Here is a 15155-nt window from a genome sequence, read left to right on the forward strand (position 1 = left end):
GGACTTCCCAGGGAAGCCCTGAAAAGAAGAAAAAGAAGAAGGAGTTGGGATAAAGGAGACAACGTTAGCCCCACGACTACCTGCCCCCACTTACCACCCTACCTTCCTCCTGTTCCTCGATGGCCATGGGCTCCCGGTGCAGGATGATGGCCGCCACCTCTGTCATGACATCGCACAAGCCCTCTTGGTCCTCCATGGGGGCTTGGGTCTCCTGGCGGATTCGCTCTATGATGGGAGCTGCTACTTTAGCCGGTACTGCTGCCGAAACCTTGGTATTCGGGTAGAGGAGGGCGCACATCTCCTCCAACAGCACGTATGTAGGGTTGGCTGGCTCCCACGTTCCTTCCGAACCCCCCTACACAGGCCTCAAGGGTCGACATCGAGGAGGTCTTGAGCATCAGATCAACCTGTAAGAGATAATCAAATCAGGTTCCCCAGTGTCGGGGACTTTTCCAACTGATATGTGTAACATAGAATTCAGAGTAACAATGAGGCGAGGATGCTACCTACCGACTCATCTGTTATGTTTCTAACAGGTCGTAAAACACCGTGCAGGCTTCCGGGTGCCAGACCACGCATCCCTCCAGGTGGATGGCGCAGCTGGCATGAGACCGGCAGACCTCATGCCCATACGGTTTGTACAGGACGGCTGGACATCCCACCTCCTGGCAGTGAACCATCTGTAAGTTGGAAGGATATATGAGTATCTTCAAATAATGCCACCGGAGTTAATTCCGGTGGTATGAGTACACTTAAACTAGTTACTTAACTAGCTAAAGGTAATATCGACTATAATCTTCAACTTACTTGTTATTAATAAAGCTCTGGATGTCTCTGCCTGCTCCGGAATCCATACTTTGGGTATCGCCAAAGCTATAACCGGCGGAGAGGGTCTGATACGAGCAAAACAGGGAAACAAGGCAAAACCTAAGACTGAGTTTGATCGTACCGGAGTAGAGTAGCAATACCTAACCAATAGGAGGCGCATGCTCTGAGCCCAGTTCCGCCCCACGGAAAAAACACAGGCCCAGAGACATACCAACAGAAGCTACATAATAAATTTCCTTAATATTAAGCTCTGAATGTCTCCGCCTACTCCGGAATCCATAATCTCGTTATCACAATAGCTAAAACCGGCGGGGTTGGCCTGATACGAACAGAACAGGGAAAATAGGTAAAACCTAAGCCTGAGTCTGATCGCAGCGGAGAAGAGTAGCAGTTCCAAGTCAATTAGAAACGCAGCTCTAAGCCTAGTTCCGCCCCCACAGGAGTGAGGAAGCAGCAATAACATTAGAAAAGTACGGAAAACAGAGCAGCCGAACAGCGGTACGTAAATTCCGGCATATAGCCTCCTGGCAGGTGTGACGGTAGATCACACCGCGCCAGAAAAAACACAGACCCAGAGACATACCAACAGAGATACATAATCTACTAATCCCCCAATCTCCTCCGACTATTCCCCAGGACCGAGCTTTACGCTCCAGCTGTTGTTCATCAGTAGGATTACTTGGGCGGCGAGCTAACAAGGCAGCGCCGGAACGAGTCCGTGACGGGGGTGGGGGGAGTGTCTGGAGGAGAGTGGACGAGTCGTGATTGCCTGGCCACAGCAACCGATCAATGAAAACCACTTCTTGAGAAGCCGTTAACTAGCCTACCGCTAAAGGGGGGCAGAAGACGGTAGGCCAACTGACACCCTAAAGGGTGCAATGGCCCAGGCTACACTCAACAAAGACAATTCATAAAATAATTGATGAGGAATTACTGGAAGTACTGACGAAAAAAGGGGGATGGGAGAAAACCGCACCCAGCTAAGATCCCAGCCCAACCCTCCGAAATCGGTACAGATCCGGTCAGGTAGGCTAAGATGGCTCCTATAAGGACATCACGAAGAGGATGCCTAGAACCTAACTCAACCCTCCAAAATCGAATCTACCGATCTGGTCAGGTAAGACAGGCCTAGGCCCTACAAACATAACAAGAGAGAAACTCTCTAGTCCTGGACCACCCTCCAAGCAAACATATCTGCTTGGTCGGGTGGCGGTATAAGGAGCCACTAGGGGTGGTGGGATATACACAGCCCGCCTAGCCTACCCTCCAAAACCTAGCCTAGGTCTGGTCGGATAGGCTAGGGTAGGACATTGTGAAGAACTTCCAACCTCATCAAATAGCAATACAAGACTATAATCGAAAACTAAACTAGAAATATACATGCATGAGTACCGCGAATGAATGAGGAATCTTCACCTCTAAAAATAAACTGGCGTACTGCTAGGCTAGCCTAGGATGCCAAAAACACAATACTCGTGCATAATGTTATGAAGCATATCACTGTACGCTCGAAAGGGAACCAACGCGCTCCTGAGGGACTGATGATAACGAAAAAGGCCCTATAATAGGTTAAAAACGTAAGAACAAACCGTAAAAAACAAAGCCTCAGTATATGTCAGGAGCGAGACGGGCCCTATATATAGATACACAGCGAGATAAAAACTGAAATAATCGCGCACGCCGCCAACAATGCATCAAAAATGGCGGATTGTAGGAGCGTCATACCCAGCTCCCAAGAACAAGAGACTTAAAATAAGGGCCAAAAATGGATGCATCGTTCCCCCAACGTGTTCAAAAACAATAAATGGAATACTCAACTTAGATGAAGAAGCTTGTTGCTCAAGAGAAGACATGATGCCTCACAAAAAACACTTCCTGGGGACAGCGAAAACGGCGCATGCAGACACAGTGAGTGCTATTACAGGAATGAAGGTTTCTGGCAGAGGTAGTAGTAGCGAGCGGAAGGTAGACATTGTAACGGCACCTCTCTAGAGAGGGATTTTGAGAGAGGAGACTTCTAATTGGCAAAGTATCTGTGGTAGTGGCTTCCACTCGCCCCTGTGCTATACCGACACCCTATGAGGGTGAGCGAGCTGGGGGAAGTAACTCCAGCATTCCATATGGCTTTTTTCTCTGGTATATTTAGCATTTATTTATACCTAGAAATGGGTGCTATAGGAACATTTCACCAGCTGACACAGGTCGAACCCAGAAATGTCATTGTTTGTTTGTATGGTTCTTTTACGTTGCATGGAACCAGTGGTTATTCAGCAACGGGATCAACGGCTTTACGTGACTTCCGAACCACGTCGAGAGCGAACTTCTATCACCAGAACCAAATGTCACTGTGCTGTCCCCAAAGAAACTGTGTACCAGCGTTGCAAGGGGAGACACCAAACCTTTATGGGTCAAAAATCCCTTCAGAATGCAGCATGTGTAAAAGTGGTCATGGCTCCAGTGTAAGCCTCATTCTAAGAAGGGGTACGGTAGCTAACCCCTACAGCTTGCGTATCGTATATATACAATCAAGATTTGGCGTCATACACTTTGAACAAATTTTGCAGGAAAAATGTTCCTAGTTCCATATATCACTATTGGCAACTTTTCATATCACCCTATAAGAGTGTGACTGAGCTGAAGAGCCCTCAGTCTTGCTCGAGGTAGTAATGAAGAATGTTGTCACAATTTCCCATCCAAGGATATGTTGTAAATATTTTACAATAAATATGCTAGGAATTTGTTCCCAGTTTTATTTCCTATCTTTTATATTGTTTGAGCTGTAATGTCAATATGACAAAATAAATTTGAACAAAATATTAGAAAGAATGCTTAGAACTTTGTAAAATTAGCATAATTTTTACAACTGTCATAGGGAAAAGAGGACCGCAAGGGGTGGGAAATATTTATTTACAACTTTCTGTGGAATGTAGGTAAATTTTTTTTGAATTTTTTATCTTATACCATGTGAATATACATATCTTCCTCTTTCCATTAATGAGTTTTCCTTAGCTTTTCTTTTAAAGTGGCCATCCTTAAATTTAGCCCAGTCATGGGTTTATGCATTAGCATATATTAGCCTGGGCTGTGAGGGTTAACTACCGTACGACTGAGTAAGGGAGTCTCACCCGCCTGGCCTGTAGACCATCACTTTACCTTTGGCCCAGGTATAAGCTTGATGTAAACTTGAGGGGTGGCATGAGGTGGACAATTTAACTATAAAGACCTAAGGTTTGAAAGACCCAGTGTAGGACTTTTTCTGGGCGGGAGAAGTTACCGCCTTCTCCTTCTGCTTGTGGGCTTTGGAAAAGGGAAGGGAGGAGGCAGCACCAGATGAAGACAGCAATGAAGAAGACGATGACACCTTCCTACTTATCTTCTTGAACTTCAACTTCTTCTTCCTCTTCACCTTCTTCAAGAGGGTATGGAGAATCTGCTCCTCAAGGTTGGAGGAAGACTCCAGAGCAGACTCCCAAGGAGCAGAAGCAGACACCATGCTGGCAACAGAAGGGGCAAGAGGAGACATCCTATCAACAACTGCAGGGGTCATCAACATAGGGTGAGTAGTCGTATTCATGGGCATGAGATAATTAGCCGTCATAGTGGCAGTAGAAGTGTCACTATCGCTGTGTTGAGTCACCAGAGGAACAACATGGCTGTGAGAAGCCTGCACGTGACACAGAATACCCATCAAGGGAACTCCTTGAAGGCCAAGAGACTGACAGGTCTCCTGGAGTTCCTTCTCCGCAACTGGAGTCAAAGTAGGGTTTGTAGAAGCAGTCTCCATCCGTACTGAGGGAGATTCCTCCCCTCCAAATGAATGGAGGCTGCTGAAGGGAGGTTGTCCTGGCTTTCAGTTCCCCAACGCTGATCTCCACCTGACAAAGTGAGTGAAGATGACAAAAGGAAAACCTTTCCTGAAGGAGAGGTAGCAAAACAAGGAAGTTTCACTGGAGGAAGTAAAGTATCTGAAGGATTAGCCACCAAGTGAGTCATCAGGGGTGTGTTACCCTCAGATGGTGACTTCGGGAGCTTCTTCTGATAATTCTTCAATGAATACTTAAACCATTGCTCTAGAGTCCAGTCATGGCACTCCTCATACATAGAATCAGGATTACATTCATACCCCCTGCACAAAGTGCAAAGTGTATGAGGATCTACATCAATCGCCTAGTGATTATGGCTACAAGCCTTCTCTGCGGTACCAGAGCATTTCTGTTTGGGCACTGCCTTACGCTTAGATGATTTGTGGGTTTGCATTGTATTACTTCACTATTGCAAACACATGAACAGATGAAAAACAAAGATGACACAATCACATCAGGAAAAGAAACGTTGTCTACAGTGAAACAATGCAAAAATGGCAAGCAAAGAAGAAGCTAGCATAGCACAACCTCACCACAGCAAGGCCGAAGGTAAAGACGCTCTGCAGACCAGGTGGGTGAGACTCTCCCACCCGGTCATACAATTGTTGAATGTCATATCACCTTGTTCAAATGTTGAATGACAATTTCCAGCTTCACAGGTAATTCCAATATAAAGGCCAAAGTATATTGTGCGAGAACAATTCTAAATAGTCCTATTTTATTATTTTTACCCCTCAATGTTTTTACCCGTCAATGTTGAAAAAAATAGATACAAAAGTGTTACTGAAGCTAAAATTTTAAATGCATCCATCGATATCATTTGAGTGGCAACAACATGAACCACCTGTGCAAAGACAGTGAAAAGATCTTGAAAATATTTGTTCATTATATATTATAGGAATATTTGTATTTTCATTAAATATAAAATTAAACATGATGATTTACTAGCAAAGATTTGCCACTGCAGTTACAAATTGGTTACTGCCAAGGTTTGTTCCTTGGCCTAGGTTTGTTTTCTTTGCTTGCTAAATACACATTACTCTTAACATTCACATGTCCATGTGAACAATTTATAGTGGGTAAGGATATTAAGCCATCTACAGATTCTCGCACTTCAGGTGTCCTCATGAATCAATTATATACTAAACCAATAGGAGGATTTTTAGTATAAAATTCTTCACTTAAAAAAATTCTGTTGCATAGTCCTTGATGTTAATATCAATAATGTTAATTCAATAACTATCACTTGGATATAATTTAATGAACAGGTAGTCTCTGAAAATAAATCTTTAAGTAAACTAGATAGCATCTGGAAGCCTTAAATTTTTTTCCTTAAAGGCGTGGTTGTTAGGCCCATACTCAGTAAGGACCTAACTTCAAGAGGTCAAGTAGACCTAATTGATATGCAGGCATTGGCTCATCGAAACTTTAAATGGATCATGGTATATCAGGACCACTTTACCAAATTTTGTGTGCTCTGACTTCTGACAACTAAACTAGTGACAGAAGTTGCAATTTATCTCTTGGATATTTTCCTCTGTTTTGGTGCCCCAGCCATACTTCAAAGCAACAATGGCTCTGAGTTTACATCACAAGTGATCACTGACCTGAAAAGTGTTCCGTCAGATCTCACCATCGTTCATAGTAAACCATGTCATCCTCAAAGTCAAGACTCTGTGGAACGCGATAACGGTGACCTGAAGGACATCAAGCATCAAATTCATGCAATTTCAGAAAAACTCTGCTCATCATTCAGGAATAAAGTGTTTCCCATACTCTGCTATGTTTGGCTGTGAGGCTCGTGTTGGCTTAATTTCTTTATCTTTACCACGAAGTTATTTCCTGAATAGAGAGTGAAAATGACCTTCTGGCTGCCACTGAGAATGCTTTGCTAGAAACATTCAACACCACTCACCTCCGCCACTGCCACCGTCAACCACACTGCCACCTCCACCATCACCACCATCAACCACACTACCACCCTCGCCACCGTCAACCACACTACCACCTCCACCATCACCACCATCAACCACACTACCACCCTCGCCACCGTCAACCACACTACCACCTCTGCCACTGCCACCGTTGACCACACTACCACCTCCACCACCGTCAACCACACTCCTGAATCCCCAAGTTTAGTTGAAGAAAGTATGTCTGCCCACATTGCACAGATAAAGCAAAAGCATAGCTTAGCATATGCTGAACAAATATCACAGGAGAAACGAATGGTCAAATGGAGTTGTCTTGATCTGAAAGCTGGTGAACAAGGAGACAATGTTGCCATGCCCATTCCAGTTATGGATCATGGTAGGGGAGACCCATATAATGTTCTTGGCATTATCACTGCAAGAGATATGGACATGGATTTATAGCAGATTACTGTGAGGACTGGAATTTTCTGCAGTCAGTACTCAAGAAATCATTTTGTTTTGTGCCCTCAGCACTTCAACTTCTGACTATGGAAGATGTTAACTTTAAAAAAAAAACAGTGCCATTACACTCAGCTGTCGTGGCCCAGTCAGCTGCTGGTGGACAGGGTTTCAAAGTGTAACTCAGTGGACCCAAGTGGTGACAGACAAACAGGTGTAAATGCTTCAAAGCCAAGCTGAAATGCAATTCGTGTGGCCATGGACATTGTACTTGTGTGAACAAATGAATAGTTGGCTGACTTTTTTCATGCTGTGAAACATTTCAAGAAGTTTATTTGATGGTAATGTCTTAATAAATAAAGCTCTGTTGTAATAAGTAATAGTTCAGTTTCAATTTCACCTAACTGTCTGAATAAGTGAATATGATGCATTGCAGTAAATATGTGAATTCCCTGGGCTTCCAAAGCAGGCATTTCATGAAATCTCTGGGAATTCCAGGGATTGTGTGAACAATCCCCCCCCCCCCCCCTCCCGCCCAAGAGAAACAGCAATTACATGAACTTACAGGATATTCAGTGATTTCACGAAATCACTTACACTACTTCCTTGTAACATATACAAACTATGTCACTTCCAGGATGCCATGTTTGTTTATATTTAGGGCAAGTTGCACTGTGTCCCAAACGGCCTTGGGGTTAACTATCAGCTTGGTGGGTGATGGCTTATTATTCAGCCTGTGGTTGTAACAATGATAAGGTGTTTGAAAAGCAAATCCCTAGTCTGCTTGTCAGCAGCAACAACCTGTCTAGACTGCTGGGTAAAGTTGAGAAGCAGGTATCTTCCAGAGAGTTGTTCCTACACAATATACAAACCATTGGTCCTTTTCATTAGGAATCATCTTCAGCGACGTGTAAATGGCTGCTAGACTTTTATAGCAAGGCAGTTTGGTAGTTGAACTACTGTTTGGGAGGGGGAATCTCCATCCTCCCGAGCGTATGTATTCACTTTGCTTTTGGCCACTGTCAGATGATGATGCAAGTTTATGTCCTCTCAATTTGACTGTTGCTAGCTCTTTACAATACTTTCATGGTGAAATCTTTCCTTACTCTTGTGATTAGTGTATTGTTATTTTGATTTGCCATTGACTTTGGCATATTACAACCATGCAAACCCCTAATTTTACTGTGCTGACTTCTAGCCTACAACTCCATAGTGTGTATGCCTGGGGATAGGCAGCAGAAGCATAATATTTACATGTCAACTCCGCAATGGATAGGTAGCAGAGGCTCGGATTGCAGTCCAGCATTCCTGACGATAGTCTTATTCTTGAACCCTTGTGCAATATGTAAGACTCCTGGGAGGGAGTGTTCTTGGGGGTGTGGTGCCACAGCCTCAACGACTCATTTGGTGTCGAGTCCTTCACCCTCGTTGTCTCCCCTATGGGGCTTCTACTTCCATGAAGGTGGCCTTCACTTTGTTCTTAAACCTGACTCATCAGATAGAGGGGATGGAGTGGAGGCTGCAGTTCATGAAGACCTTGGGCACAGGGACTTTGGGTCACTCCAAGGGAGCCGATCCCTCTAGGCGACAAGGAACCCCCTCTATTGACCCATCTGTTCCTTCTCCAGGTATGATAAAAGAGCAGCTGGTGTGTCTTGCAGTAGCTTTTCCTTTTCTAGGCCTAGAGGGTTCCCGTTGCTGCAGGTCCTGCTTCACACCTGGCTACCATGTGACGACTTGGGGGATGCATTTCCCCACTACCATCTTCGTCACTTCCAGTGTTTGCCAGGGCCCTGCATTGTTGTTGCTGCCAACCCACCAATGACTGGGCAATCCATCGTGGTGACAGTGACAGCTGTGCACCTCTCAACACACTGAGTATGAAGGCAATGAGGAGGACATTGGGGAGGAAGTCTTGCTGAATGCTGTCTTTGTCATCCTCATCATCTCCTTCCTCGTTGTTGTCATCATCTGCTGCCTCCTGCCTTTTCTCATCCGGCACCTTGGTCTGGGAAGGAGAAAGTTTTCTCTGCCCACTGCCCCCCCACAAAATCTTGCCATGAATTTCTAGGGTCCTGGCAGGCTGCCTCTTCGTAGGAAACAAGGGTTCTCCTGTTGGGTCTACCTCACCTGAAGATGAAGGTACCAGTCTGCAGGCCCACATTAGGTCTTCAGAATTGGAAGCCAACTATCAAAAGAAAAGACACACCTAAGAAGATGCTTTCATCTCTGTCAGTTGAAAACAACTTTCTTGATACATAAAGCTAATAATTAAAATTGTGAAAGGACTGTAATGTTACATTTTTCCACAACCTGCGAGAAAACATCATAATTAAAAGACTATCAATCCAGTTGCATAATGCACTTCATCATCCCTTCCCCCCATATCCTGACTACTTAGATACCGACAATGAAGCCTTACTGACAATGAAGCCTTTAAATGCATATGTTTATAGAGCTTTTTCTGCTTAGAATGATTTTTTCTATAATTTTCTAAAATATTTGCATATATATATATATATCTATATATTATATATATATTATATATATATATATATATATATATATATATACACACATTGACTTGAGTTCTTGCTGGTGGGGGTAAAACAGAAATCTGGTACTATATATATATATATATTAATATATATAATATATATATATATATCTATATATATATATATATATATATAAATAAATATATATATAGGCATGGGGATACAGAAGGACATGTCACATACATTAGTTTCTTTATTGGCTAGCGACGGTTCGAGACAAAGCCCTATCTTCAGGCTAAAGACAAGAAATAAATGTTACTTTAATACAAAACATTTAAAAATGTAACATTTATTTCTTGTCTTTAGTCTGTGCCATGTCCTTCCGTATCCCCATGCCTATTTCACAGAGGATTAGCCCACCACTGATGAAGAAATATATATATATATATATATATATATATAATATATAATATATATATATATATATATATATGTATATAATATATATATATATATATTATATATATATATATATTATATTATATATATATCTGTTCAGTACCAAAAGACATGTCCTTTGGTTAACTTCTATATACTGGATTTCAATATCTGTACTGAAATAAAAGGTAAGTATTTTTCTTAATAATAATCTTAAAAAGTATTAATCGAACACATAATATGTCAATAATATTTGTCATTGTTTCAAAAACATAAGGAGTAAAACTAATCCAGGTCGACTAAGTATCTTCCATATATCATCGGCTCAAGTAAAGTATGTTTGAATTATGTAATTATACACTGATTTTATTAGTTCTGTTGATTTCAAGTCTTACATTATTCTGTACTAACATATACGCTTCGCATCTGAGGCATACTATGTTTGTTAACTATTATTACATGCAGGCAGAAAAAATGAACATAGCAGAGCCAAATGTAGCTACTTACTCATCTTTCCCTGGTCTGATTTGGCACTGGAACATACCAGAGACAGGCTTGTGATCAGAAGTCCTAAATAACGGACATGCATCATAACTACAACACTTGACTGACCCACGGCTACTCTGTAAAAGAAAGAAAAAAGTGAAGCAAGAGGGCTTCGTCCACCGACATTTTTTTTTTAACAAGTTTTCTGCTTCATGCATATAAATCATCGTTTAAAGAGTATTTATTAACCTTCAGTTTTCTGTAGTCGTCAGCAAACACATTTAGCAAACAAGAAGAGATATTCCTCAAGGTTGATGTAAACCCGCTACATCTTTCATGCAAGAAAATACAGACTCCAACGCTGTGGCTAGATCATTGTTCTGTAGAAACACTACACAAGTCCAAATCTACCAATGCCAGGAGTCAAATCCTATATAAACACACACAATAACAATCAAGGTGCGATAAAGAATAACCATTTACCTGTATTATATTACCTAATGGGACAATATACAGTAAATTATAATTTTAATGATGCAGCCCCTTTATTTACTATCAGATTTAAGTTTTTTAATTGATGTTTGCTCAATAGGAATCATTGTAAAAAAATGAAACATTATATGACATTTGCTACATCAGTTTCTCACTATAAGGTACAGTTTTGAGAACCGTGCAATTGCGAGTCTGTAGAGGTAGCAGTCTTCTCCCATTCATAATGTTGAAATATGATGCGTAATTTTCATTATGCCACTTGCGCGCGGGCTCCTTCCCCTAGCTTTACCCTGACATAGAATGTGTCTGAATCCAAAGATCACAAACGCTGTCTACTAGCACTATTCCAATTTAATTTGGTACCCCACTGAGGATTTCACAGAAACTTCAGGTAACTGAATGTATTATAATCTTTAAGTCAATTCTGAACGACTGCATTAAGTGAGTACGAGTATTTAGTGATTATCCTCAATTATTTGAATTGCTGTGATCATCTGTCCCAACTGTAGTGAAAGTCTTTATGGCGACGCTTCTAAATCCTGAAAAAAAAGCTTGACCCTTTTAGGCAAGAAATCCTTCCTGTTCATACCTCAAACCTTATCAACTTCAAATCACCCTTATCGTTTATTGATAGGAAATCCATAGATTAATACCATGCCGAGTTATTATGGCAACATTATTCACTGTGCTTCAACTCATTACAGCTGTAAGAGTTGAACTCCTACATTTTATTGTCATCTAACTATATTTAATGGTTTGTTTGTTTGTTTGTTTGTATGGTATTTTTACATTGCATGGAACCAGTGATTATTTAGCAACAAAACCAATGGCTTTACATGACTTCCGAACCACGTCAAGAGTGAACTTCTATCACCAGAAATACACATCAATCACACCTCAATGAATGCCCGTGAATCGAATTCGCAGCCACCGTGGTGGCAGGCCAAGACCACACCAATCACGCCACTGAGGCGCTTAACTACATTTAATGATCATCTACATTAATTTCTTAAGAGAACAAGAATGAAGGATGGTGAATGTCACGAAAAAATTAGTGCACAGTTTTTTCGCGATAAAGAACTTCACCTTGAGGCCTTAACTTTCCCTCCAATTTTGTCCCAGTAGCGACAGAAATGCGATGGTTCTATATTTCGCAAATGTTTTGGTTCAATTTATTATTTCACTTAATTTTTCTGCATCACAAACAGTTATTGATGTCATTATGTTTTTTTATTTAGTAGTTTGTCGAGTTAGTCGCATGGTGGAAAAGTTAAAATCGAACTATAGAACATGACTAGTTGGCAGTGCTATAAAAGCGCGAACGACCTCCAACCCAGCCAAGGATTGATCCAAGGACCAATCTACCTCCTCCACCTCAACCTTCCAGACAACGTTCTAAAACCCGTCATTACATCCCCAACCCCTCATCCTTTCCTTCCCTCCAACCTCCAGTTCCCAAACCCCTCCCAACCCCCCGAACCCCTATGGTTATTCCTTCAACCCCTCAGCTCATTCCCCCAACCCCCGCACCGCCGACGATGCCGATTCCTGCTCGAGTCGAAGCAGGAACCCAGACAGAAAAAGCTACCGATGTTAAAGAAATGCAGACCGAGATATCGGCTGTAGCTCCCGTCATGTATAATGAAGCAGGAACACAGACAGAGATCACAGATAAGAGAGACAGCTGCGTCGGAAGCACTTTCATCCTCGTAGGAAAAAACGATATTAAAAAGATCCTGCTGACCTACGAACAACTTCAAGCAATTATACAAAGAGCTCTCTCTAAAAAAGGTAAAAATTATAATCATCAACTGTTTTCCGAGATCTTCAACGAGGCCCTAGACTTGGAAATCAGCCTTCCAGACGATCTCGCAAGAGTATCGGTTTAGAACTCCAACATAGAAAGAGCTATCTGCAACAATGACAATAGAAATAATCATCAACTGTTCTCTGAGCTCGTCCACGATCTGTTGGACCTAGAGATCAGTCCAGATGACCTCCTTACAGAAGAATTTAGACTCAGATCACCGCTTCATGAAAAGTGCTGCTTGTAGCATTAACTGCTTTTTCTATTACTAAACAATCCTCATTTCCTCTCCGTTTTTCGGCCGCCTCACGTCTAACGACCGAATATTTCAACTGTCTAACTACCGCTTAAGCTGTTACTTCCTTTTGTTGTGCTGTTTCTAAAACTTAAAAAATTTCGTTCTTCTTTCGTCGATCCCTACCACTAACGATCGGCGCTTTTTTTTTTTTTTTTTATTATCTTAAAGTGAAATATGGTACTTGAACTCTATAGAGTTATGTGCTCTTTTTTTTTCGTTTTTCGACGACGATAAATTTTTCGATTTCCTTACTGGCTATCTCTGACTTGCCAGGACTCGCTATTATCGATCTTTATCTTCTACTAATGGGTACTTTAGGGTTTAAAGGGGTTTGTAACCTCGCCTGTTCACCTTTTCCTTTCCTCTGCAAATCATACCATCACATCTGCATATCCCATTGATATCATGAATAAAGGTTCGCCACATATCCTTAAAATCACCTTAACCACCTGCAAAAAATTCAAATGACCTACGGGCTGCTGTTAGCCAAAAGCCCGTGCTGGCATAAGGCCAGCTTAATCTTCAACAACAACAACAACAACAACATTTGATATCTCTAACCTAATGAATCTTTTCAGATCACCTACGGGCCAAACAAGGGAAAGGCCCGTGCCAACAAGAAATGTTGGCTTAATACAACAACAACAACAACGATCTCTCTCTCTTTACTAAAGACCTTAACTTGAGATAGGACCTAAAGCCTGGTTCACACTATGCCAGTAATTTAGTCAAGTGGCGAGTAATTTAGCTACTAAACGTGTCTGAACACCAAACAGTTTAGTCAAGTGGTTTAGTAAGCAATTTAGTGATTTAGTGTTTAGTCGATCCAAAATGTTCTATTTTTACGGTCAAGCAGTAGCTCCGCCCACTTGTCATTCGTCCACTAAACCAGTGAGGACATGTGTTGAATTTAGTGATTTAGTGGAGTTCATGTGTTGTAGGTTGCCGCAGAAATGGCACTTCGATGGAATGAAGAGACAACACTAAAATTTATTTCAAAATATTTACAACATGAGAGCTTGTGGAATGTTAAATGTCCACAGTATAAAAATAAACCAATCAAGCAAAGTGCCTACGCTGATTTGGAGAAAACCATGGATATACCTGGATTTGGAGAGAAAGAGATAAAAGCGAAAATCAAGAACATCAGGTATTTTCCATTTTTATGCCTCCGTAATCATATTAATAATTTTTTTCCAGTTGTGATAAGGTTAAAATTGGTTAAAAACGGCTATATGTTTTGCTTTATTCATGTAATTACATTATTATTCTATATTTGTTTGTTTTCTTCTCAGATCAACCTACTCATAAGAATTGAGAAAAATCAAGGAATCCGAAAAATCTGGTGCCGGGACGGACTCGGTTTACACTCCATCGGTGAAATGGGTATCATTTCGTTGAATTTGTGATTGCACTTTCATCAACAGAAAGTTAAAACATTCTTGACTCATTCTGAATGTTGAGTAGTATTCTCTAGGATCTTCTACTTCTAATTCCTTGAGAAGTGAATTAGTAGCTCCTAGTTGATTTCTTCTCTGAATCCATTTTCGTTCCCATAATCTTTTTCTTTTTGACACACTTATTTCTTCCTCCACTTCCTCTAAAATAGCTATTGCAATATCTTTTATTAGCCTTTTAGCTTTGCTGCGTTGCCTGTTAATCTTGCGATGCCTTACACACTAATGTACTCTGCTTGACTGGTGGTGCGAACGAAATTGATCAGTTTAGTAGGAAAGCAGTAACTAAACTACTCGCCACTTGACTAAATTACTGGCATAGTGTGAACCAGGCTTTAGAGAAGGTTGGGCCTGAGGGCCGTCAACCTGAATGTCAGTTTCCACTAAGCGACCGTAACTGTGAGTACTTATAGTGGAATATTCATTACTTAGCTAGGGCATTTGTTCAACATGTTATTTAATTATCAGTGATCTCTGTGCCGCGGAGATTTTCGTGTTATTGTCAATGATGAACTAGATTTCAAGTGATAAATTATGTGTTACCTGTGAGGGAATTATACAAGAAAAATAATAGGCAGAAATTCGTAGCATGGTGCTTTCGTCCTTAGAATTGAAA

General features: G+C 41.4%; 1 protein-coding gene across 5 annotated transcripts in view; it reads right to left on the bottom strand.

Moving 5' to 3' along the window:
* Window positions 1-15155, bottom strand: part of LOC135205792 (inositol polyphosphate 5-phosphatase E-like) — a 633907-nt gene that overhangs the window by 41024 nt on the left and 577728 nt on the right. For all 5 annotated transcript variants that reach the window (XM_064236969.1, XM_064236962.1, XM_064236954.1 and 2 more), the window contains one exon: window positions 10507-10622. In XM_064236969.1, the coding sequence (XP_064093039.1) occupies window positions 10507-10622 (116 nt within the window). The remainder of the gene's footprint in view (window positions 1-10506; window positions 10623-15155) is intronic.

This window comes from Macrobrachium nipponense, chromosome 11 (assembly GCF_015104395.2).
Source record: "Macrobrachium nipponense isolate FS-2020 chromosome 11, ASM1510439v2, whole genome shotgun sequence".
NCBI lineage: Eukaryota > Metazoa > Arthropoda > Malacostraca > Decapoda > Palaemonidae > Macrobrachium > Macrobrachium nipponense.